Raw genomic sequence first — 27,147 nt, 5'->3', positions numbered from 1 at the left:
ATTTGTACTCATGATACATGCTTCTCTGCCAGGTTTCTGTTCTTGCAACTTAGAGGCTCACAGGTCACTCCAGTTGAACTGGGCTAATTGGGCTGCACAAAATAACCACACAAGAGACACAAATACCTTTTTCTTTGGGGTTGCTCTGAAGGCTCCTCCAAAGAAAGAGAGCAAGAGCACGCGCTGACCCCTTTTATTGAGGAGAAGCTATTCAAATGAGGCAAAGGGTCAGGTTTCAGGGGGCTGAGTCTATCTTCATGGTGTCCACTGTCAGCAGGTTGACTGACACCTGGGTAGGCCACACCCAAGGGCACAGTAAGAGGAGGGGACACACACAAGGCACTTCCATGGAAGATCCTATCCTAAACAGGGCAAGGGGTTATATTACAAAGGAACAGGTGAGCATAGCTCCACCCATGGGGCTGTAGCAAGACACACCCATGCACTGACCCTCGAACCCAAGAAGGGTGGGGAAAGCTCTGCCACATTTCTGCGCCTGAGCACCTCAGCACCCAGCTGGGGAGTGTGACTCAGTCACATACAAGGTTGGTCTTCCACACTTCTCATAGATTATTATTTTAAAACGTTTGAACCCCAAAAAGTTACTTGTTAAAAAGACTCATTGAATTTCAATGTGAATTAAAATGGAAAGAAACTTATCATTTAAAAAGCTGAAAAAATTGAGACCTGGTCATTGACCCAGACACTGATACGACTTTTTAAGGTCACACAGTAGATGAGGAGCTAATAATCTTCTGAATAAACTTTCTTCCATCAATCCTGAAAGCCTGAAATGTTTACTTGTATTTTTAAGAGAGAAGGTAAGCCTTAAGAAAAGCTAATCATAAGTGACAAAAAAAAATAGAGTTACAAAAAGTGTAATATGCAAGGAAGGGGATAATTTTTTAGTTATTTTGTGGACAGAGAACCACAGTTAGTTGGGTACAGTGGCATTATGGAAAATTAAAACATCAATAGATAAGTCCAAAACTTCATTTCTTTTTTTTTAAAAAAAAAAATTTAGTTGCTGATGGACCTTTATGAGGATCGAACCCAGCACCTTGAAAGTGCTAGACGAGCACTCTATCACTGAGCCACAACCCCAGCCCCTCACTGTATTTCTTTAATCTCATACTATATATAGTAAGTTGTTGTTGTTGTTCTTTGCCTTTGTGGAGTTTTACCCTTGGATGTGTGTGTGTGTGTGTGTGTGTGTGTGTGTGTGTGTGTGAGAGAGAGAGAGAGAGAGAGAGAGAGAGAGAGAGAGAGAAATATGTTTGGATTAGAAGACCCCTGAGATACTAATTTTTTTCTCTGCATTACTCTACCTCAATGCCCATGATATAATGATTTGAAAAAAATTTTTGCCATGGAGTCCTATCTTCATAACCTTCAACTGTAAAATAAAATACTATTTAGAACAGAAAAGTGTTTTCTTCTAAGAGCTAATACTCATACTTGATGTGAACAAATGTATGATACAGTTAGAGTATTTATTTTATAAAACAATCATACTGAAGTAACATACAAGACACAAATATAATTAAAAATTTTAAGTGTCATTTTAATTTCCTATATTTATTTCTCTTATTGAAACAAGACTAATGAAGAGAGATGTGTATATTACTTTTATAATCTAAGACTTTACCGCTAGTTTTGGAAAAATCTAGCAAAAACCTGTTTCTATTAAAAAACAGCTTTAATATCTAATTATGTTTAAGGGAGTTATTCTTTAATAAAAATCCACTAACGGCACATTATTCATGAGGACAGTACAAATATATTAGACTGATATTTCTGTAAAATAGACATTTAAAGGTCCCTAGCCACATAGGAGATATTATTCAACAAACAAGTTGCAGTTATATTTTTGAAAAGCTTAACAAATGTTTTTATTTACAGCTGATATTTTTCCAAAATGCAAACTTAGTGACACTGAGATTATACAGTATGAGTTTATTTCCCCATAATTTTTAAGTTGGCCAGGAACTAAGGGGAGAGTAAAATAAGTCCTGGGTTAATAAAATAGTGGACAAAACACTTTAATCAAAATTTGATAAATCTATGAAACTTATCAAAATATTTTCCTTTACAGAGTTATAAGTATTTTTATTATCTTATTTCTAAATCCATAATAAGTCCAACTCTAGTGTGGCTTAGAAAGGATGCACAACATTTTATTATGTTTCCTTTTGCACTCAAATACAGTTAAAACAAAAGGGAATACAAATAGTATTCCCCTTGCAGAGGACTAGCTTAGTAATTAAATTCTTTTATACAACACTCTCTTTTTTTGTTATCATTTGCAAGTACAGTATACTGAACCCTTATTTCGTGTAAAATGAATCTGAGATGCTGCTATTAAGGTCTACACTAGAAACTAGAATTACAAAAAGTACAAGGAATGAGATATAGGGTAAATTTTCTTTTTTACAGTTTCTAAGTATGCTAAGTGATACTCTATTTTAATTTTCCTTAAAAACTCCACAACTTGAGGTTTGTTTTTTTTTTTAATCCTTGGTCTGACATGATGATACCTAGAATATAATCCAGGTCCTCTTTATCAGTTGGCTATAAAGTGCATTTACTCCAGTTCAGGTATGATGGGTATTGACAACTTCTGACATGGAAGAGGGCTGAAGTAATATGAAAGCATTGAAGAGAGACCTTAAGAAACCACTCTGGTCTTCAAATAGTGTTAGCAGGAGTATGATCTAAAGATCTTATGGTGAGAGAGGAGTGTGAACCTTTTTTTTGGAGCAGGGGAGTACTGAACTCAGGAGCACTCAACCACTGAGCCACATACCCAGCCCTATTTTGTATTTTATTTAGAGACAGGGTCTCACTGAGTTGCTTAGCTCCTTGCTTTTGCTGAGGCTGGCTTTGAACTCACCCTCCTCCTGCCTCAGCCTCCCGAACCACTGGAATTACAGGCGTGCCCAGCCAGTGTTAACTTTTAGTCTTATTAGTTTTTATTCAGGTCCATTTACTCTGGAGAAATGACTTGTGAGTTCTTTGCAGGGAGGAATGCAATTTACTTTGTGAATTAATCACTCTAATGACATGTACACATTCAACATAGTAGATTTCCTGAAAGAGAATCATCTTTATTTCAAAAAGCACATTTACTCTTTTCTAAATTATATTCATGTTTTGTGTCAATATCAAAAACACACATAGCCAAAATTACCATAGCCAAAATTAAAGTTAAACCATTATTTGGAGAACACAGATCTTTTGAATATAATACAGTATATGAAATTTATAATTACAATTTTAGTAAAAGTCCACATTTATTCTTCTCCACTTTGGAAATATAGAGGATGAAATGGCAAATTTCTTATTTTTTCCCTAAATCAAAAATGGATATATTGGGATAGCTAAAATGTATGGATATGTTAAATGTATTATAATTCAAAGCACAGTAAAAATTTCTAAAACAAAAGTACTAAGTAGTACACTAAAAATGGAAATTGATATCTTACTGCTTCCCTGGATGATCGCATACTCAACGTTTACCCTGGATTTAGCAACTTTTAATATGAAATATTCATTATGCAAATTAAATAGAAATTTTTGATTTTCAAAGAATTTAGAGATATTTTACTGCTTTATCGATACTGCAAGAAATTCTGCAATAATGTTGGCAACTGGAGCTGTGGGATGAGATGTAATCTTGGTCTTCCTATGCAATTTCGGATACAGAGTCGGCAGAGTTGGCAGAGAGAACTTGGGGTAGCTACAAAAAGACATGAACATTTCTGTTAATTAAAAGACAAATGAGTTTTTATATATATCAAGAGAGATGAAACAAAACCATAAGACACTATAAAGCTTATTAGGAAATGAAGATAGTATGACCAGCATACTAGGAAACTTTATGTAAGCATTTATGTTGCTTTTACTTATGAGATCTTGTAATTGAGATATATGCCATGCATGTTCATTAAAACATTATCATCTTCAATATTATGAAACAATCATTGCATTAAGAGCCTAAGAAAGAAATTGGCGTTTGTTTTTTTTTTTTAGGAGATATAAATCAAAAGCCACAAGAAGCATTATATACTAAAGGTGAAATTTAAAAATTATATATTTTCCCTCAAGTTAGTTTTAATATTTAAGCTAAAGTAAACTTTATTATAGTCTCTGAACCAGACTTAACAAATTCTGTTTAAAACAAGAGTCTTAAGTGTTAAAATCATTCCTTATTATGTTTCTTCAATATGTTACAGAAGGCACATGCCCTTATAAAACAGGGCATGTTTCCAAATATAAATTAACAGATATTATATCAGAATACATGTAATGCATTGTCAAAACAAGCTGAATATATTTAACTAGAGGAATATGAAGGTTTAGATATGATGAAAAAAGAATATTAAAATCATCATGCTATCTTCTTTGTAGACATATTGGAAATATTTCTACTTCCACAAAAAATGTTCCAAATTATACGCCATTATTATTTTACATGCCAACAAAAAGTCTTTCAATTTCATTTGTTTGGAGCAAATATACTTTTGTATTTATACATGTTCATGTTCACATCTGTCCTTACCTTCATGTTGAAGCAGTATTCTCTCTACCATACTGTTAGATGTAGATACATCTATAGGTCGCAGAAGCTCTGTATTTTTGGCATTGATATCTGCTCCAAATTCTAATAGTAAATTTACAATTTCTGTACTGGATTGTTGAGCAGCAGCATGTAATGGAGTATCCCAATATTTGCCTTTTTGTACATCAGCGCCTACATGTGAATAAGGAGTAATGACAAAAACAATAAAAAATTATTAGATGAGTTAATTCCTAAGTGGGGAAGAAAGAGAAAGTCTTTATTTTTTTTTTTTCCAGATCAGCAGCTTTATTTTTTTTTTTTAATTTTTTATTGTTGGCTGTTCAAAACATTACATAGTTCTTGATATATCATATTTCACAATTTGATTCAAGTGGGTTATGAGCTCCCATTTTTACCCAATATACAGATTGCAGAATCACATCAGTTACACATCCATTGATTTACATATTGCCATACTAGTGTCTGTTGTATTCTGCTGTCTTTCCTATCCTCTACTATCCCCCCTCCCCTCCCCTCCCCTCCCCTCCCCTCCCCTCTTCTCTCTCTGCCCCCTTTACTGACATTCGTTTGTCCCCCTTGTATTATTTTTCCCCTTCCCCTCACTTCCTCTTGTATGTACTTTTGTATAACTCTGAGGGTCTCCTTCCATTTCCATGCATTTTCCCTTCTCTCTCCCTTTCCCTCCCACCTCTCATCCCTGTTTAATGTTAATCTTCTTCTCATGCTCTTCGACCCTACTCTGTTCTTAGTTACTCTCCTTATATCAAAGAAGACATTTGACATTTGTTTTTTAGGGATTGGGCAGCCATTATGAAGTCAAACAACAACAAGTGCTGGCGAGGATGTGGGGAAAAGGGTACACTTGTACATTGCTGGTGGGACTGCAAATTGGTGCAGCCAATTTGGAAAGCAGTATGGAGATTTCTTGGAAAGCTGGGAATGGAGCCACCATTTGACCCAGCTATTCCCCTTCTCGGTCTATTCCCTAAAGACCTAAAAAGAGCATGCTACAGGGACACTGCTACATCGATGTTCATAGCAGCACAATTCACAATAGCTAGACTGTGGAACCAACCTAGATGCCCTTCAATGGATGAATGGATAAAAAAAATGTGGCATTTATACACAATGGAGTATTACTCTGCATTAAAAAATGACAAAATCATAGAATTTACAGGGAAATGGATGGCATTAGAGCAGATTATGCTAAGAGAAAGTCTTTAAAGAGGGGGACAGAAGGGACCTCAAATTTGTAATGGATTATGTTTTTATATATACATATATTATATATATTTTATATCTTCTTATCCTTGTATATGCACAAACATCTTTATATATACATATATTAATGTATATTATATATTTCTCATATATACATATAAAATCTTAAACTTAGTATATTTGGATGGGGAGGTACACGCCCACAGTATATTTTTCTCAAATTTTTTTGTATTCTTGAAAGATATCATAATAAAGAGATTTTAAATGATTCAAAAATTAATTGTATTAATTATTATAAACAGTACATGATTAAATGCATACATATCTATTTTCATGATAGATATAGCTCTTAAGATTATTCAAGGGCTTATTACATTTTTTTCTTTTCACTTATTTAAGGCAATAGAGGTCTTTGATTTCTTAGAAAACTCATGAATCTAGACAAGTGATCCATCTAGGTAAAATGGATATAGATTTTCCTGGTACTTTTCACTCACATAGATTTAATCAATAAATATATGAAAACACTAAGCCTCTCAAGTGGGAAAGCACATCAATGATATCTGCATGCATGTAATTTAAAAAAAAAAAATACTCACACTAAAAAACCCAACCCTAAAATGTGAAATTATCTATTGCATAATTATTATATTCTGGTGTAGAGCCTGGCATATGGTGATCATTTAATGCATGTACAATAAATAAGTGATGTTTAAAATTCTAATATTATAATCCCATTTTCTGATACATAAATGGTTACAACACCAGGAAATGTCTACCAGTTAAAATGCATAAGTTCTTTTCAACTCTGTTTTCTGAAGCTGTTTGAAAAATTAATGATGTACATGGGAAACAGTAAATTTTCAGAGTTTGTTTATGGCCCTTCTGCTATTTTCAAATTTCAGTAGTTTTTAAAGCAAATATAAAACATTTAGTGGGAAAATTACATGCCATAGCAAAGTTTCTATAGAGAAAACAGACTCTTGGTTATAACAATCATAGGAGATAATAATAATCAATCAACAATTACTAACAGCACTTTCTTGATATTTTTAAGCCCATTATAAAATGTTCCTAGCCAAAAAAAAAAAAACAAAAACAGGGATATTTTATTAAAGCACAAGTCCAATGGTTATACCAAATTTATGGGAGAACATGGCTAGAAAATAACAGTCTGCCAACTATCATTAACAAAACTCATGTTTAAGATTCTAGGTGTAATGAGAATAAAATAGTAGAAGCTGACTCAGCTTGTAAGATATTTATAAATAAGCTAAGATAATGTGAGTAATATATAAAAGATTTATTACTAAAATATTTCTGAATGTATTTAGGAGATCAAATGACTATCATAAAAATAGTAGCAAGAAATAAATCCATTTAGTTTTTTTTTTTTTTTTTTTGGTATATTCTAAGCATCTACCACACGAGAGGGACCCTGCTAGATAGATGATGGGGGAGGGGACATAATCCACATCCTAATGGAGTCCTTTGGTGGTAGAGACCACTATGGTCTCAACAGAATAGGAATGTTTCTCAGAGGGCTACAACTGAACCTTGCGTCATTTCACATAAGTAGAAAAGAGTATTAATTCTTTTGGAGTAAACAGGACAAAACAAAGAGTCAGGGAAAAATGTGTGAGTTTTTATGGTTGGTAGAATATAAGGCCATCCAAGCAGTTACTATTCCTAAAATTTCTTTTCATGGATTTATTCACAGATATATACATACTCAGCAACATTATATTAAACCTTGAGGATCTTAATTTTATGATCTTTTATAAGGAGGGCTTTCAGGCTCCATTACATACCCAAATGTCAGTTAATGCTGTGTGTGTAAAATATAGATAGCATATTAATCTGTGAGCTTCAAAGTATTCTCATCAAGCGTGAGATTCTTTTATTGGTTATATACTTATAAGGGACTTATAGGGGAGAATGTTTGCAATGAAAATGTTATTAGCAATGAGACATAATTTTTAAAGATGTTTAGTTAGGAAAATAAATGCTTATGTAAGAAACAGAATGGAAAATGTTTTAAAGAAAAGTACCGGCATAAAGAAGTCTCCAGATGCAATGGAATTGCTGTGACATGCAAGCTACATAGAGAGGAGTTCCCAAATGAGGAACATTTTGGTCAACATCTACGCCCCAGGATATCAGTATGTCGAGACATTCATGGTGACCTGCCAACACAAAGAAGAGATGAGTTTACTTTAGCTTTCACTACTCTCCAACACATGTGCACCTCAACCCATGAGTCCCTTAAAATTTAATTTACTAAATGGTAAATGGAACACTGAATGTCAAGGAACTCTCTTCCCTTTTGACTTAATCCCCTAACTAAGTTACCTTTACTGGCAGCCTCATGTGTGGGAGATGGAAGACAGGACTCCAGCTGGGCCTTCGCACCATATTCCAAAAGAAGTTCTGTACAGCTGGCACTGCCTTGCGAGCATGCATTGAATAACGGAGTCACACCATCTATTGTGATTGCATTTACCTAAATCAAACCCAAAACCTAAGAATAAGATTTATGAATCATACATGACTGACTTAGTTATGCATTTTCAAGTTATGTGATTGCTAACCAAAGTAACTGGGAATCTGTGTGCTGTAAATATGACAAAGTATATTTAGTTCTTATAGATCGATAAGAACGCTTTAAAAATTCAAGAGGTAAATAAATAGAAAGACAATATGGCAGATAGTTCCCAGGAATAGATATACAACTAGTGAAAAGCATGAAAAAAAATCTCAATTATTGAAAAAAAAGTAATTCAATGATTAGGTAAATTTCAGTGAGGGAAACAAATGAAGAAAAAAATGTAATGTTGATGAAAGTTGGGCTGAAGCCACTTTACTAGTGGTTGTTTAAAATGGTAAAATTGGTCATTCTATTTCTGAGAACTTATCTGAGGAAAATTATTCAAAAGATGAGCCATTGTTAGAGGCCTGAAGATAATCCTCTAGAGGCATGAAAGCAGAAAATAACCTAAAGAATATTCTATATTATTATGCCGCATGCCACTCATTCATAGGATTGTTGGAAGTCCTTTTGAGAGTGAAATGAGAAGGAAAACGCAATTCAAGGGCTTTATTTTTATTCTATTATTTTTGAAACTACTCAGAAAGAATGACAGAAAAGCAAAATGCTTACATTAGCTCCAGCTTCCAGAAGAGCTCTGGCACAGGCCACGTGATCTCCCAGGCAGGCTTCGTGTAATGGGGTGACGTGGTCTATAGTGACTGCATTCACATTATAACCCTAGGCATGGCAAACAATTTTGAAAGGTGAGCAGAGAGTTGTAGAAAAATCATCTCTCTAAATGTCATTAGAGAATGCTACATTTTAAATATTAAAGAATCTCAGGCAAATCAGTTTCCGGTTTAGTAGGCATGGCCAATTTGAATGCCATGGAGTCAATCAGTTGCCAAAACGCCTTAGCTCTTCTCTTCTAGTTATTTATGATGTGAATTACAGGGATTGTGAACTAAAGTCACTCCACTGTGATCTAGAGCACTAGAACTCACCTATGTTCTGTGCCTATTATACAATCTCCCTCTATTTTCCCTCTCCCTAACCTTTTCTGTCTCTAGTAATCACTATTCTATATTCAGATTGAGGTTTAGCTTTTTTACATTCAGTATTTGTCTTTCTGTGTCTGACTTATTTCTCTTAATATAATGTCCTCCAGTCCCTCCACTCTATTACAACTGACAAGATATCATTCTTTTTATAATCCAATAATATCCCAATGTACCACATCTTCTTTCTCCATTCGTTTATTAATGGGCTTCTAGGTTGATTCTGTATCTTTGCTACTGTGAAAAGTGCTGCAATAAACATGAAAGTGTAGACATTTCTTTGATATGCTGATTTCATTTCCTTTGGAGCAGGAAGTTTCCAAATATAGAGTAATGATAAAGAGATGGAATATTAATTACTCCTGATTTAATCAGTATACAGTATATGCATGAATTAAAATTTCACACTGTACTCCATAAATATGCATGATTATTGTTATTCAGAAATTGTTTAAAATATTTAAGGAAACGAAAACACTACCTTGATTTGCTTATTATATACTGTATACATATATTGAATTATCAAACTGTAGCCCATAAATATGTACAATTAAAAATTTTTAAAAAATCTTCTTAGCCACAATGTTGTAGTACCATCATGCCTTGAGATAATAATACCTTAAACATTTTGTTCGATTCTGGTATTTTTTAAAATTTTACTCTCTTAACTGTTTGGGGGGTGGTTTTTATTTTGTTTGGATTTTTTGTGTGTGAAATTAAAGACTATTGATAAGCTGGATCACTTGTTTTTTTTTTAAGAGAGAGAGAGAGAATTTTCTTTTAATATTTATTTTTAGTTTTCGGCAGACACAACATCTTTGTTTGTATGTGGTGCTGAGGATCGAACCCGGGCCGCACGCATGCCAGGTGAGCATGCTACCACTTGAGCCACATCCCCAGCCCAAAGGATCACTTGTTTTGATTAGGGCTATAAAATTATATGTCAGTCCAGACCGGGGGGAAAAATACTGTAAAATTTAATAAATTGCTTTGTGAATTTCTATCACTAGAAAGATATGGCTAAAATACAGACTAGGATTAAGAACTGTGACTATAAAGCCAGTTAGACAGTTTAAAACCTAGCTCCATTAAGCAGTAACTTTGCAATTTGGACAAATACCTTATCTTTTCAAGTTTAGGGTTATCATGAGAATTAAATGAGGTAATGCCTCTGGGCACAGTGGTGCAAGCCTGTAATCCCAGTGGCTAGGGAGGCTGAGGTAGGAGGATCTCGAGTTCAAAGCCAGACTCAGCAACAGCGAGGTGCTAAGCAACTCAGTAAGACCCTGTCTCTAAATAAAATACAAAATAGGGCTGGGGATATGGCTCAGTAGTCGAGTGCCCCTGAGTTCAATCCCTGGTATGCCCCCCACAAAAATGAAGTGATGTTTGCAAAGCAATTATTATTATAGCACCCAGTGTATAGGAAATATTAGATTTTATTATTTATTTTAAATATTAGAATTTATTTTTCAGTCAATACTAAATACTTTTTAATTTTAGCTCCATTAAACTGACATTATAAGACTAAAATAGTTAAATATTAGGGCATGAGATCCTTTGCCATCTTGATGTCACTAAGTAATTCATTATCTATTGACACTAAGACTAAGCACTACTATTTAAGGAAGAATTTCAAGACAAATACTCCTAACATATTACAGATTGCCAATATTCTATAACTAGAGATTACTAATCTTTAATACCAGAATGGACACGAAGCATCATAAAATGAAGGCATAGAGAATAACACCAAATCTTTGTCGTTATTGAGTGGGAATTTTTAAGATCCTTTAATTATCCCTGCAAAAATTTCAAGTTGCTAGCCAGCAGATTTGGAGAGCTGCCCTAGAGTGCTGTAGAGTGGCCACATGACACAAGCAATTGAGAAGGTCGAGGTTCCCTTCCACATGGTGCTCTGGGGCAGCCTCTCTTTCTTCTTGGCTGGCCTGCCTGTGGATAGGAGATACAAGTTGAGAAATACCTTAGGACCGCCCTCTTCTCAGAGAACTGCGTGACACTCTGAGGGATTACCATTTGGAATTACTGACCTTTTGATAGGGCATTTTTTCCCTCTCATCAAGTGATAAGCAAAACAAAATAGTCACATGGTTGTCACAGAACTGGCTGGCACCAAGGGAGCGTCTCACGCATATCTTCATTTTGCAGATGTGAAAATGGAGCTCAGATAGACAGTGGGTCAGCTCTAGTGCCACCCCAGAATGCAGGTCTCCTGAGCCCCAGGCAGTGCCGTTTAAACTGGGCCACAGGACTCTTCCTTTCTCAGCCAGTCCTTGTCCTTTGACACTGGGAAACACTAGTACAGTGACTCCTAGAACTGGGTGTATATTTAAATCTGAATGGAATCTTAAAAAATAAATGCACAGGCCCATGCCACATACTCTGTTTCAAGAAGGAATATGTTTTTCACTTTTCCTCTGGTGAGTCTGATGAGCTGGCAGGTGTAGAAATGAGCATTCTGTGCCTCCGTAGACAACTCCCCACATTAGATTACCATGTCACAAAAAGATTGTTTCAGAATCTAGTCTAATCACCCTTTGTGGTTATTATGTGACTAAGTCTCCAATTAGCTATACACATTAGACAGAGGTAAGCATATTTAGAATAATTAATAAATAGCCGGGAGCTGGGGATGTGGCTCAGAGATACAGCACTCGCTTGGCATGTGATTCTCAGCACCACATAAAAATTAAAAAATAAAAGATATTGTGTCTGCCTGTAACTAAAAAATAAATATTAAAAATAAATAAATAAATAGCTGGGCGTAGTGGTGCAAGCTGGTATTCCCAGGAGGCTGAGATAGGAGGATCGAAAGTTCAAAGCCAGCCCCAGCAAAAGTGAGGTGCTAAGCAATTCAGTGAGACCAAGTCTCTAAATAAAATACAAAATAGTGCTGGGATGTGGCTCAGTGCTCAAGTGCTCCTGAGTTCAATTCCCAGTACCTCCTCCAAAAAAAGAATAATTAATAATACATACAATTATTTATTGCTTAAATTTCTATCAATGAATAAATATATACTGTATGAAAATTTTAAAATGCCAAAACAAATGATTATACCAAAATATTTATAAAGTAATTTCAAAGATAAATTAGAAACTATTTACTAGCCTGACACCAGTTAAAAAGGTAGTAAATTTAAGCAATTTTAGTAGTTTTGAATTGATTTGTTTTGACAGTGTTCTATGCTGATGGGAAGGGGGCATGTCTAAGCTATATGTAATATTTTACCTGTGATAATAATGTTCTCAGAGCAAGAAGACGACCTTGACTTGCAGCTTCATGTAGTGGTGATCGATCTGCCCAGGAACCTGTCAAAAAGAAAGAAAACCAAAATTAGTGAGTCAAAGCAAAGCCTAATAGGCTCAATCAATTCCTGTGTCATAAATTATTCACATTCAGCAGTCCATAAGGTGACCCGGATACTTATCCTACCTGGTAGGAAATTTGATTTTTACCAGAAGTATCCAAATAAGTAGTTTGCAAATCTACAGGGCCATAATGTGTGTTCTGCAATTGACCTACCTCAGACTCAACTGCACCAAAGAGGACAATGATTAGGATACCACATTGCTCACCAAAAAAATAACCTCTATATCATGATTTTTCAGACAGAACCAGATTTATTTATTTATTTATTATTTTACCAATGACAGCAGACAAAATATTCACTTCCCCACACTCCCAACCTGACATGCCCCTGAGGTACACAATATGTTGCCAAGGAGGCAAATGACTGAGCCCCAAGTATGAAATAATGGAACAGTCAAGGTGGGCCCTAAAGAGAGAGCTCACAGGCTGGGAGGGACACAGGGCCACCGCAATTGAAATGGTGTTGATAGTGGAGATCATGACTCTCCATGTGCCAGGTGTGGATGACCCCTCCACCCCACGCTTTGGTGATACCACACTCACTCATCATGAGCTCCTAAGTTTTTGACTTATATGTTTTTTTGCACCTTCGGTCTCTTCATGTGAGAAAGCCACCTTTCCTTTACCCTAGTACTTTTTGGCAGCCAGCCACTACCCAAAGACACAGCCTCCACTCCCATTTCCTCACACTGTGGCTGCACAGTTTTTGTGGTTTTTTTCTTTTTAAAATATGCCAAGTTGGTGCACAGTGAATTCACTGTAATTTAAACAAGACCAGCACCATTGGTTCGATTTACTAGACATGAGAAATAATATTAGAGGTTTCGATGTAATTAAATGAGCAGGTTATGCACGCCAGAAACAAATTTCACTCAAAGGATACTACTGGCTAATAAAGCAACATTAGCTAGAGAGAAAGTTGTCCCAACATAAGATGGTTATGGTTGGTATCTGCCTTCCTGTCTACTACCTCGTTTCCTCCCTTTTTAAATCCACAGGATGCAATAAATTAAAATACTTTTAACTGCTGATTGATTCTAGCACAATAAATAAATTCACTTAACTGGTACTCAGAAATATAAGTTTTATGAAAAGCATTTCTAATGTTTGTTTAAATAGTCTAAGTAAATTATTGGAAACACAGCTGCAGTAGAATACTGTACTTTAGAAACCGTCTCCTATCCCCACCTTTCTGTGCTTTGAAACAATCTACACATGATTCCTCCTATGATTCTATTTTATAGTCTTACCGCAGAGCTTTGCCACCACACTGTAGGTGATACTTAAATTAATTCTATTAAATAAAATGCAGGGCACATATCACAAGGTAAATGCAGCCACCAAGTGAGCTTGGTGCAGAGAGCAGAAGTTAATTGCCAATCACCAATCTTTTTACGTCTAATGATACCATAGGATTTTACTAGAAATACAAATCCTAAGGGAGAGGAGGTAGAGTACAACTTCTTACCATTGATTTACCAGTAATGATCATAATAGCTAATGTTGAATAGAATTTACTGTGTTCATAGACTAAACCCTATGCACAAGTAAATTCTATACACAGTAAAATCACTATGTGTAGTATCTCATTTAGTTCTCACAATGATTTGAGGTACATAAATTACTACTTCTATTTTAAAGTGAGGAAATAAAATCTAGGAAAAAAAATGAAGTAATATAGAAGTCCACATATTCTAAGCACACAGCTGATAATCCTAGCCAAAACCCTGCTCACTGATCTGGACATTGTCTGTGGGCTTATGCAGAGTGACTTACTGTAATGAAAGTAATTAGCTGCCTTCAAGGTCTTCCTGAAACAATGGTGATACACAGAAACCAGAAGTAGAAGGCTCAGCCAGTAACTTGGTGATAGTGAATTCCTGGGAACTTGGGTCTAGAAGGAGTAGGACTCAATTCTCAGGGTTTTGCAAATGCCAGAAAACTAGTATGAATCGTATTGATTAAGTATAATTTACAATGTGTAAAACTTTCTCTGTAAGAATGAAAAAGATCTTCAAAAATCTGTTGATTCACTGAGTAGAAACTTAGCTGAATACTTTTCAGTCTTATCACACACATCTAAGGATCTGAGTTATGGAGTGTCTCTTCTCTGAGTTCTTTCAGGTTTCCAGAGTGATTATTTGACAATGTTTGAATTCTTCCTTTAGCCTCAAATACTTTAAAGCTTATTTTTAAAATAACCTTAGTTTTCTTATCATTCTGAAAATTCTGGAGTGCATATAAGAAAATTGTCTTCAGCCATTAGGCTTGTCTTTATCTCATGGTTATATGTGGGTCAGAGAGACCCAATCTAAGGATAAGGCACAAGCATAAAATGACCTGCCTTCCCTGACAGGAGTTGTCCTGAATGTATTTAGATTATTATTCTTTTTCTTTTTTCTTTTTAAACAATATCTGGCTGTGTTGTCCAGGCTGACCTTGAACTCCTGGGTACTATCAATATCCCTATTCAGCCTCCCAAGTAGCTGGGACTACAGGAACACATCACTGTACCCTGCTGGATCATAGTTTTCAAGTGTATGCAATTAATGAAACTAATACCTGTGACAGGTTTCTGGTTGTGATGTATTTTCTCCTTCAAAAGATACTGAAACTATAGCTATTATCAGCTGGAGACTTTAATCTTGTTCAGAAAGGGTTCCTCATGCAATGGGTGAAAAAGTTCTGGAAATACCTTAAAGTGCTATTGGCAACCTTTGCAGTAACAGCTTCAGAGCTGAGCAAAACTAGTTTCTTCATGGATAACCTGACTAAATAAAAACAAAAGAGTATTGTTATGGTTTGGATGTGAGGTGTCCCCCAAGAGCTCATGTGTGAGACAATGCTAGAAGATCTATGAGAAATAATTGTGTTATGAGAGCCTCAATTCAATCAGTGAAGTGATCACTTAATGGGATTGACTAAGTGGTAACTGAAGACAGATAGGGTGTGGCTGAAGGAGATGGGTCTTTGGGGGCGTGCCTTTGGGGTACACATTTTGTATCTGGCGAGTGGAGATCTCTCCCTCTCTCTGCTGCCTAATCATCATGTGAGCCATTTCCCTCCACCACACTCTTGTGCCATGATGTTCTGCCTTACCTCAAGCCCTGAGAAATGGAGACTGCTGTATATGGATTGAGACCTCTGAAACTGTCAGCCCTCAAATAAACTCTTCCTCCTCTAAAGTTATTCTTGGCAGGTCTGTCAGTCACAGCAGTGAAAAATCTGACTAAAACAAACACCTAAATCAGTCCTTGCCATGTGTCAGGATCTGCCCTAATTGCTGGTCCCAAGCTTTTTTGTTTAATACTCCCATTTTTTGTTTAATGGACCCTTAGAGGTAGGCACAATGATTATCCCTATTTTAAAGGTGAAGGAATTAAGACATGGAGAAGTTAAGTAACTCACCCAGGGTCACACAGCTTCTAGTTATGGATGTGAACTCCAAACCGTAACCTCTTAGCTCCGGAGAGGTTATATTTTAAATTATATATAATCCTGCCTCTCAAAAACCACACATGCATGCATACACAGTATGCTAAGCATTTTAGTAAATAATAATACTATAAATCTCTTTGGTATTTTTATTGGTCTATTTTTTCCTTCTAATACCCACTAATCTAAACAGCAATTTTATTTTATTCTTAGTAAAGGTAGGCCATTGCTGTAATAAGATGAAGTTTACTGAGATAGATACTACAACAGCAGTAGAGGAAATTTTTTACATTTTTTTGAGAAAAAAAAGTCATTAGTTTCATGGGATTCAAATTAAAGGTATCTTTTATCATATTTGATATGTTTCTTATTCAGGAAGCTTCAATTATGTTCTCAGTCTTTATTAATCATCTCTTAAAACTTTTAAATATGGCCTGGTTCACCATACTCCTTTTCACTATATTTTTTCCACATTCCAATTTCAGGATAAAAAAGCATCAATGAAAATTAAGTGGTATCAAGTCTTTATAAAAAGAAATAAAAAGCAAATTCCTAAGTATACCCCAGAAAGGGTACAACTCCCACAGAGTTTCATACACACGTTTATCTTGAGTGCCAAAGTAAGTGTAAAATTTGACTAAAGTGTAAAACTTAATATACTATAAGTCTCAAAGGAATACTGAATTATATTTTTTTCTGCTTATAATTAGATACATACTTAAAAGTGTCCGCCTAGCATTATTACTTGCTTATCTAGATAAATTAGTAAGCCAGATACTGATTTGAGTCTTCAATTGCAATAGGAATTACCAGTATTAATTTTTGTATAATTTTTATTTGCAGTGTATAATAGTGCTGTCTTATATTCAAAGCAGAATTATAATCATGCACACCATTAAATAAATATTTGTTGACAGGATGAAATTTGGGGGCAAATAAATAATTTATAAAAATTGGAATATTATGTTCTCACTAAATAAAATGTAAAATACATCATCATAAATAATGTTCTTTGGGGGAATGACCATGTTTTGAGTTCCAGCTTCTAAGATGAAATCTGATGTTTACATATCATGCACATTTATTTTATCATTAAAAATCTTGATTTCAGAGAGAAAATATAAAGAACTGTAGAATATATAACCATTTTCATTGTGAATATTTAAGCAAGGAAATGAGAATTATAATACTAACTTTCCAAATACATTAAATTTGAGAAACCACTAGGTTCAGTTTAATCAGCAGAGCAATAGAAAATTAATAAAAATTTAAATAACCAATGCTTAAATATATGTTTTAAATTAAGTAATCACTTGCAACATTTGTAATGATCAGGTTTTCCCTTCCTGCATGATGACTTAATAAAGTTTATCACCTTTATCTCTAAAAACTATATGCAGAATATACAACACTGAGTTATTGTCACTGCTGTTATTTCACTGTCACCAGCTAACGTGATAACTAGCCAGAGGTAGGGATTGGCAGAAGCCAACAGAAATGGACTTTTTGATTCATTTTGGATCCATTTCTTCAGTATATTATGAAGACTTTTAAGGGACAACAAAGCTAGCAATATTTGCAGCCGAGGGCTACTTGGTATTCCTCCCAGCCAGCTCTCCGCCTTTGCATTCTAATGTGTTTGTTCTTCAAAATGATTGTAATAGTCTTCTGAACAATTTTTGCATTACTTGCCAGTGTTTCAGAGGGACAGAGAGAGAAAGAAAAGGAAAATGATCATTTTGCAAATGGTCACAGAGGCCAAAATACATCTTTTCTTTCTGAAATAATAATAAAGCCATATCAGTCATGAAAGGAATAATTTATACAGCATCTCTGCCACCCAATGAAGAAAACCTTTTGCTTTGAATTCTGCTTGTTCAACTCCCAAGCAATCTCACCTCATTTTGCTTCTTTGTAATTTCTTCAAAAAAATTCTGTAATCTGGTAATATGAGAATCAAAATATACTTGATACATTTTCCAAGTTCTGTTTTGAAGTTAAGTTTTCAACCTAACCTGTGTCTCCCCTTCAAAATCTGAAATTTAGCAACTACAGGTTTCTATTCAAATATGCGCAATAATAAATATCTTACCTTTCAATAGAGATATGGCTTTATATCAGATTAATAAGCTTTCTCAAGATCAAAAAAATATAAATCTCTCTATGTATAGCTGTTTAGTAGATTTACAATTGTGTTAGATTGTAATAGAGTATCTAGGATAAAAGAAACAAAAGCCCTTCCTTATAAAAAATATCCAATTTAACTCTTTATGATAAATTATTCACTATGAAATTGTTTTACAAATTATCTGCAACTTTCATCACGTTAATCAAATGCCTACTGCTACGGCTCTGTAGCTACACAGGAGGTGACTTGGCCTATATTTAGAAACACTAGTTCCCAGACATCTGGTATATAATTTACAGGGTGAGAGCCTGTGCTGTTTTGTAAATATCACATTGCTCTAGCGAAAACATTCATGATTTAAAATATGCGTAGTTTTGTAAAGTTCTATATCATACCTAAATCACCATCTCCCCATGGCACTTCAAGCCAGCCACTGTTGAGGTAGATCCGACTCATGTCTTTTTTTATCAGCACAAAAAAATAAAATCACTTGTCATACGGCCATCTTAAGGAGCCCTAAGCTCCTTGTAATATGACCGTTCACCTCCAAAAGGAAAAACAGCTTTTGAAAATCTGACTTTCCAAATTGAAGCTACACTTTTCTGATTGATTGTTCTCCTTTATTTGACAAATTACTGATCCAGTTTATTTTTCCTCCTTACAATACGACCCCTTCACCCCTGCAAGGAAATAAAATCATTTCAATTCAATCTGTGTCTGTGTCTATGGTGAAACCATTTCATTATTAAGAGAGCCTTTACTTGTTCTAAAGCTTAGCACCATCAATGGAAGCAAGATGTGAACACATTCAGCAACTAACAGCACCCATGCTGAGGTATTTTGGGGGTTTTGTCATCTTTTCCTTAGTGTTCTCAAAATAGGAAACACAGGACACCCATCTCAAACAAGGAATTAAAGGAGGTGGGAAACAGTGACATTTTCATATAACATTTTCTTTTCAGTGAAAATTGTTAGTACATTTAATAGCTCTCTTAGCTCTAAAATATTAAATCATATGTTCTACACAGTGGAAATAGATTTATTATGAAGCAAATGCAACTAAAGTTCAAGCCCCCTAACTTGCATGGATCCTTTCTTAAGACAGTATGCAATTTCATGTCTTCTTTTTCTTACAGAAGTCCCCCAAATGTATAGCATATAAACTTCAGGCCCAACAACATTTGGCCCATCCTTACTCCCAAGTTTACAAAAAGTCACCAGGCATTTATTGACCTGAGCTTTCAGAGAGCCAGATTAATAGAGCTACAGGAATCCTTAAGGAACATGATTAGTAAGGGGGAAGTAATATGTTTTCAAAGCCAGTGACTGTCGTTTTCTTTCCATTCTCAGCTCTTTGAATGCTCCTCAGAAAAAATGGTAGGCCACATGTGAAATCACCAGATTGAGCTGTTCTCAGTTGCTACAGGAAGATACCCAGAATTATACAGACATGCAACTTACTCTAATTTCTTATCAATTCATTGTTTATGAGCCCTTCAGACAGAAAAAAAATAAAGATAATATACTGCTGTAGTTTATCTAAAAAAATTAAATTTTCAACAAGCAAAGATAGTAGTTTCTTCCATGAATATCCAAAATTCAATAAAACAGAGTTTTAAGATCCTTTTCAGAAAGTAAGTTTGCTTTTGGAGGGAGATCATTCTGTCATTCCAATTACTCATTATTGATCATTGGTGTTGTGAGCAGAATGTACTGAACTTGGTTGAAAGATAGATCTGAGTTCCCATCTTAGGGTAGAATGATTACCAGTTGTGTGACCCTTGACAGTTAACATTTTGGAACTAAATTTTCTTAACTGTAAAGGTAAAGAAAATTCTACTTCATAAGGTTGTGGTCAACATAAATAAAGTACTTACTTAGCAACAGTATCAAACACATTTGAGATATCACATGTACAACCCAGCAGAAAAATGAATAACTTATTTAGGACTGTGAAATTTTACCTTATCCTTTCTTCTTGCCTACAATCTGCAGGAGATAGAAATAGGTAGGGAATGGTCCAAATTTGGGGACATTATCACATCCATATGGACAACCATACAATCTAGAGCTCTTTCTTTGCTATCTCCCTGGGATAGGGATGTATTTTAGTGGTAGAGTGCTTACCTGACATGCATAGGCCCTGAGTTTGATCCCCAGATCAAATGAACAAACAAAAAGAAAATCCTGATCTTCCCCCAAAGTTCAGTTCTCCTATTTTAAATTTACTTCTGAGCATTTGCCTATACATTTTGCTGGCTTCTCAACATTATTTTTAAAAGCAAACTCATCAGTTATTCTTTTTGGCTTCTCTATTGGTTCTAACAGTGTTGTCATTCCCTCTATCACCTGGCAGTAATAATACGGTTTTACACTTAAGCATAATAATTTTCAAGGAAACCTCATATAGATTGACTGGTTCGTGTATGAAAGGAGGTGGTTGCTATCGGCCCAGCTATTCTTTTCCCCCTTGGATCCTCCTTGTCCCAAGCTCAGTCCCTACATCTACCTATACGCACTCTTGAGGAAATCTCTTCTACTCCATTGATACAAATATTATCTACATGATGATTACCCCCGTTATATTTCTGCAGACCAGTCATCTCTGTTCTTGAGACTTTCAGTTACAGTTCTACTTGTCAACTTTTCCACTTGACAAGTAGACCTAACATGTCCCACACTAAACTTTTAATTTTTCTTTTGTTTTTAATAGGCAGAATTCTCTTTTGTATTTTTCCATATTTTATTGGTTCATTACTACATATTCATATATGCACATGATATAACAATACCATTTGGTCACTATTGTTTCCTACTACTTCCATTTTCCCTCCCCTCTTTTCTTCCCTTGGTCCCTCTTTCCTCTATTTTAATAGTCTTCCGTCTATTTTCATTAGATCCAACCCTTTCTTCTCCTTTTTCCTTTCTAGCTTCCATGTATGAGAGAAAACATACAACCCTTGACGTTGGCTTTTTTCACTTAACACATACTCTCAAGCTCCATTCATTTTCCTGAAAATAGCATATTTTCTTCTTTTTGGCTGAATAAAACTCCCCTGTGTGTGTGTGTGTGTGTGTGTGTGTGTGACAGATATATATCTCACATTTTCTTTATCCATTCATCCATTGACAGACACCTAGGCTGGTTCCATAGTTTGGCTATTGTGGATTGTACTGCTATAAACATGGGTCTGCATGTATTGCTGTTGTATGATGACTTTGATTCTTTAGGATAAATAATGAAGATTGATATAGCTGGGTCATCTGCTGGTTCCATGCCTAGTCTTTTGAGGAAACTCCTTATTGATTTTCATAGTGGTTGCACTTGATCTTAGCCAAAAGGCCGAGAAGCGATAAATAGTGGTTGTACTAATTTACATTCCCACCAACAGTATAAAAGTTGACCTTTTGATTTGATACTCCCCAAATCTCCTTGTCTCCTCAATGGCAATTTCACTCACTCAGGTGTAAAAATCATTTACATATTTCTTATTTTCTCTCACTCCATAGGCCAACACCAGTAAACACATTCTCCTCTACCACTCAAATGTATTCCAAACTATAACTGCATCTCAACCTCCACTGCTGCTATCCACATCACAATTATTCTCACTTTTTTTTTTTTTTTTTTTGGTACTGGGGATTGAACTCAGGAGAACTTGAGCACTGAGCCACATCCCCAGCCCTATTTTGTATTTTGTTTAAAGACAAGGTCTCACTGAGTTGCTTAGCACCTCGCCATTGCTGAGGCTGGCTTTGAACTTCCTATCCTCCTGTCTCAGCCTCTGAGCTGCTGATTACAGGCACGTGTCACCATGCCCAGCATCACCTGACTTTTTATAAAAGCCTCCTAACTGGTCAGTGTGTTTACCACTGTGCCCTTCCGACAGTCAGTACCAAACACAGGAGTCAGAGACTCTTTTTAAAGTTTAGTCAGTTAAACTCCAGTGGCTTCTGTTCTCATCCAGGTTATCACCCGAAAAATACTCTGAATGGCTTGATTCTTTTTCTGCTTAGGTTAGACCATAACCTCCTAAATGATTTCCTGACATCAGTCTACCCGCACTTTCTTGTCTATATACTGCTTCTGAATTAAACTTCAATAAGCACCTAGAGTCCCAGATGGTCTATATGGTGCCATATGGTAAACCAGGGAAAGGCACCCCTTTCCTTTCACAGCCCCACACTGGGTGCACATCCAGCCTGCACAATAGCATATGGCTGCCCTGAAATCACCACTAGGACCTTTGGATTTTCAGGCTCAAAATTGCTCATGGCTCCTGACTATGGTCTAACATTCTTTCCCTGTAATTAGAGATTGTCTATTTTATATGTTAGATCTTTTTCTTTTCTAATAGTATCTTCACATATCCCCTGTTTAAGCTAAATTGGACTGTTTTGCATGTTCCCTCAAACAACTTTTTTTTTCTTTCTAGCTTCATGTTCTCTTTCCTCCACTGGATTCTTTTTCCTGTGTTTCACAATGATTTATTGAGGTGTACCTGTGTTTTCTATCTGTTTTTCCTGCTTGGTTTATAGGAGATTCTGAAGTCTGAACAGCTGGAGTGGCTTCAAGATAGTTTCTTCTGTGTCCTGAGGCTCCAGTTAGGAAGAAGTTACATAAGTAGGGAAAGAAGGAAAGAGAGAAGGGAAAGAAGAATAAAGTGGTGGGAGAGAAAGTATGAGAGGGGAAGAATAAACGGCAGAAAGAGAGATAGAGAGAGCAATTCAGATAGACTTTTCATATTGGTCCTGAGTAATAGGAAGAATCTAGGTCTATTGCTAGGTCATACCCCTGTGAGTTAACAAGACCTCAAGGAATAAGACAAGGAACAAGGAACAAGACAGGCTCTTGTGTCTACATATTCAGGACAGAATCATATGCCTTAAGATTGGAGTGGAGGCAACAAATTTGTTGAACTTTTTTTCCAAAGGAAAAATAGATGTATCAAATTTGTTTATCAGTAGGAAGACTGTAGAATGAAGGCCAGTTGTGCTACCTAAATATATCAACATTCACTCTAAATTTTCCACAAGCTCTAAGGGAGACGGGAGAAAACATTATTGAAAAGATGAAGTTCCCAGTCAGCCTGGTAGAATGGGAGCTGAGGCCATATTTAAATTGGATACTAGGGGCTGGGTTTGTTGGCTCAGTGGTCCAGCACTTGCTTAGTATGCACAAGGCCCTGGGTTTGATACCGCTCCCACCCTCTGCTTCAGCACTTAAAAAAATTAGATACTAACAAACCTGTCATATTTTTAACCATATCAACTTTTGAGTAAAATTCTTTCCCACCAAAATGCAAAATAGTTTCTCTTGAGTCTCCAACCTGCCCATGTGGCAAAGCCCATCTCAAAAGCTTTCTCCTCCAAGAAACCTTCTGATAGTTCTATAGAAGAGCTTCCTCCTATAATCCTCAGGTCCATTATGTGTGAGCACTGAGAGAATGAGGCCTTCTAGTGCTGCAAGTATACAGTCTGCAAACTCTTGGATTGTTTAAAATCACAGCTTTCTAATACTGGTAACTCCAAAAAACAGGGGCTGTGGAGGAAGGTATATGTGGGTTGGACTCTAATACATATTGACTGTTAACATTCAATATGTTTTAAAAATTGCTAAATATATGGTCTTTACATCTATAAATGAAGTCAATACCACCCATATTTTCTACTTGTTTTAGGGGGTTATATGGGCCCATGTGTGATGTCTAACACAAAGTAATATCCTTAATAAAGTCATTATTATTTCCATGGTACTAACCTTCCAAGAGAATAAATGACTTGCTTCAAGTTACAAAGAATAAAGAATAAATGATGGAGTCAGGAAGTAAACTCAGTTCTTTTGAATGCCCAATGAAGTTTCACGAAACAATATTCTCTTCAATCCCAGAACTCATAATGTACTTAGTGAACTGCTAACCCATAAGGGTTCCATAATGAATAATGAATAAGCAATGAACTAAACAAGTGAAGCAGATTACCTGTTAAAAATGAGAAGACTAGGCTGGGGACATAGCTCAGTTGGTAGAGTGCCTGCCTCGCATGCCCAAGACCCTGGGTTCAATCCCCAGCACCACACACACAAAAAAAAAAAAAAAAAAAAGAAAGGCCTGCAAAATTTTGTTTTCCACATTTTCATATAACAGAATGCATATCTGAAAGAGTAAAAAATATACTACAACACAGAAACGATATCTGCTTGTTATGGTGATTATAAAGGTGATTTTATGTATCAGATAAAAAATGGCGGATTCACAAGAAATCATAATACATATTCCTAAAACAGCCATTTTAAATATTTTGGTGTATTGTCTACCTAACATTTTTATAAACACACAAATTTTTAAATCAAGATGCAGCCATTTTATTCATTTTCTTAAATCTGTTTTTTTTATTTAACAATATCTCATAGTCATTGTTCCATGTCACAAAATGATTACTTTATGGTATGTATTCCATTGTATAATCGTACCATTATTTATTTAATTGATCACCTTTCAAACGTTTAAGTGACTTTTAGTTTTAAGAAATCAATGTTAATTGCTTATTTTGTGAATATGTCTAATTATTTACTTAGAGTAAATTCCTAAAATTTTTATGCATGTTATCAAGTCACCTCTAGTAGGACTGGGCCTATTTACATTCTCATTAACACTGCTGGGAAAATTTGAAAGTAAACTAAATCAAAGTTTGTTAAGTCTTGTCCTTTTGAATTTTTTTTAAATCAAAGGATGAATCATTTCTGCTTTATTATATTTTCAATAATCAAGCAATGTAAAAAAAGATCACATAAAATGGATTGTCTTTACACAAAATTAGACTTTGAACATTATTTTATAACTTATTTTCAACATCTACTGTCTCTGTGTTGAAGATGTAGGAGAATCACTCAGGCAAATTCATTTCTTTTCTTTTCTTAATTTTGTTTTGCCAAGTCCCACAAATCTATCCTTCCTAATATCTGTGGCCTACTGCATAATTAGGCAATTTACCCTTCATTTGAAAAAAATGACAAGATTCTCTTTATTTCTACAATAATTGCCTGTATTCCTCCAGGACTTTAAGGGCCAGGAGGTGATGAGCCTATTTATCTCAGCTTCTCAGCATCTACAGCACTTCCTAGAACACAGCAAACCAAGCGTTGGTTGAATTGTTAATTTGTTTTCTTTGTGGTAAACTTATTTTCATTCATGCTAGTGTGCTCTCAGTTATTGTTAAAAAACAATAAAAAGGAACTGAGTTTGGGCTTAGAAGAGAGAATCCAGTTGCTTTTTCGATCTTGTAAAGAAATGTTAATATTTGATCCTATTTTAAACTATGCTTTGTTTTTAAAATTTATAATCATTTATAAATAATATTCTTCAAACCGCAACTATCCCATAGCCAATATAATTATTCTTATTTTGAAAGGGGAGATCATTCATTATCTCCAAATCTGCGTTTCCAACATTTTTGTCTTCCATGGCCCATACTGATGCTCTACTACAATTTACTGTACTTTTCCTTTTAAAAATAATTCCCTTACATAACTCCTCTTTGGTACTGTGCATATTTTTCTCCTCTTATAATTTTCTATTATTAAAGTTAATAACTTTGTGTCAGAGCATTTTAAGGAAGCTGTCCTATTCATTTTCTTGCCTAAATCGTCCCTTTTAGCTGCTGGTTTAATTCATATGATTTAAAATTTCCATAGAAGCAGTCTTTTCCCTTGCTTAATATCCTGTTTCCATTTCCATACCAATTTAGAAACACCTGCTGAAACAGAAAAGTGAACACAAAAATCTAAAAGTTTACCATCATCCAGTCATAAAAATGAGACAGCAGCTGCCTTTTCCATACACTGAAAGGTGAAAACAGTGCTGTCATGTGACATGCCACACGTCTACATTTCAGAATCCCCATTCTGGAAAGCACCCACAGTTTAAAGTTAGTATTTGCAAAAACAGGTCTATATATTTTATTTCCGGTCACCAACAGATTTGCAAAGGCTGCTGTACTAACCTTGACTGGTCAGAATACCCCAGCTAGCTTTTCGTTTAGAAGAATATTCCTCTATACTGGCTAGCCTTCTTTTCGTGAGGATCTGCTTAATGCAGTTCCTTTCAACAGCAATATCTGCGGACATAGTTTGGTTGACGTCTCTGCCTGTGACAAGCAGGTATCATGAGTGCAAGTGCTCTAGCCAGAAGGAACATTAGCGTCTGAATTTCTACCTACTTTTTCCTTCTTCAGACTTTCTCAAAGGTGCCTGTGTGCTGACTGGAGAATGGCTTCACAGTGAACTCTATTCAGAAACCCTGGGAGCTGGGCTGGTTGATGTCATGTGGGGGATGGGCCAGAAATGCTGTAGCATTTTCTATTTTTAAAGTGGAGACTCCCTACTGCCTGAAGTCTGTAACTATTTGTGTGATATAGAAAGAAAAACATGGGTAAAACTGCTTTTCCTGGGTGAAACTGTATAGAGTTGAGCTTTGTCTTTAAAATATAAATGACTATCTAAATCATCTACAAATCGTTCAAATGTGAAATGGCCCATTGATAGTTGCTGCAAGAATATCACAGAAAGCCCCAAAGTGATCAGTGATGAGGTAGTCTTTTTCCTTCATCCTCAAGAATAAATACTATGTGTGCATTAGGGTCAGCCAGTAGCTAGCTCGATGTTTTAATTTTGTAAGGATCTAAGTTTAGCTCTGGCTTCAGTACAAAAATCACAGCCCTTATTTATATAGGCACAGCTCACAATTGTGATTTTTTGGGGGAGGTCATTTCTAAGCCAAAAGACGTCAGCAAGCAGTTTAAGGG

General features: G+C 35.4%; 1 protein-coding gene across 1 annotated transcript; it reads right to left on the bottom strand.

Moving 5' to 3' along the window:
• Nucleotides 1–3,162: 3,162 nt before the first annotated feature.
• Asb5 (ankyrin repeat and SOCS box containing 5) lies at nucleotides 3,163–26,535 on the bottom strand. Its single transcript, XM_071609241.1, has 7 exons — nucleotides 26,347–26,535; nucleotides 12,642–12,721; nucleotides 8,964–9,071; nucleotides 8,156–8,306; nucleotides 7,855–7,989; nucleotides 4,562–4,753; nucleotides 3,163–3,739 (listed from the first exon to the last, which is right to left on the bottom strand). The coding sequence occupies exons 1-7, from the start codon at nucleotides 26,468–26,470 to the stop codon at nucleotides 3,612–3,614; spliced, it is 918 nt and encodes a 305-aa protein (XP_071465342.1). The 5' UTR covers nucleotides 26,471–26,535; the 3' UTR covers nucleotides 3,163–3,611.
• Nucleotides 26,536–27,147: the final 612 nt, after the last annotated feature.

The sequence above is a fragment of the Marmota flaviventris genome, chromosome 3 (genome assembly GCF_047511675.1).
Source record: "Marmota flaviventris isolate mMarFla1 chromosome 3, mMarFla1.hap1, whole genome shotgun sequence".
NCBI classification, from domain to species: domain Eukaryota; kingdom Metazoa; phylum Chordata; class Mammalia; order Rodentia; family Sciuridae; genus Marmota; species Marmota flaviventris.
The sequence above is the reverse complement of the archived record's forward strand: the minus strand, read 5'-3'. Positions and strand labels throughout refer to the sequence as shown.

Bases quoted from the DNA above. Each gene is read 5' to 3' on its own strand.
- Asb5 (XM_071609241.1), bottom strand. From the start codon at position 26,470: ATGTCCGCAGATATTGCTGTTGAAAGGAACTGCATTAAGCAGATCCTC. The intron at 12,722-26,346 runs GTTAGTACAGCA...TCTTTTTGACAG, and splicing joins GGGTATTCTGACCAGTCAAG to GTTCCTGGGCAGATCGATCA. The intron at 4,754-7,854 runs GTACTTTTCTTT...ATTCACATGTAG, and splicing joins CTGGAGACTTCTTTATGCCG to GCGCTGATGTACAAAAAGGC.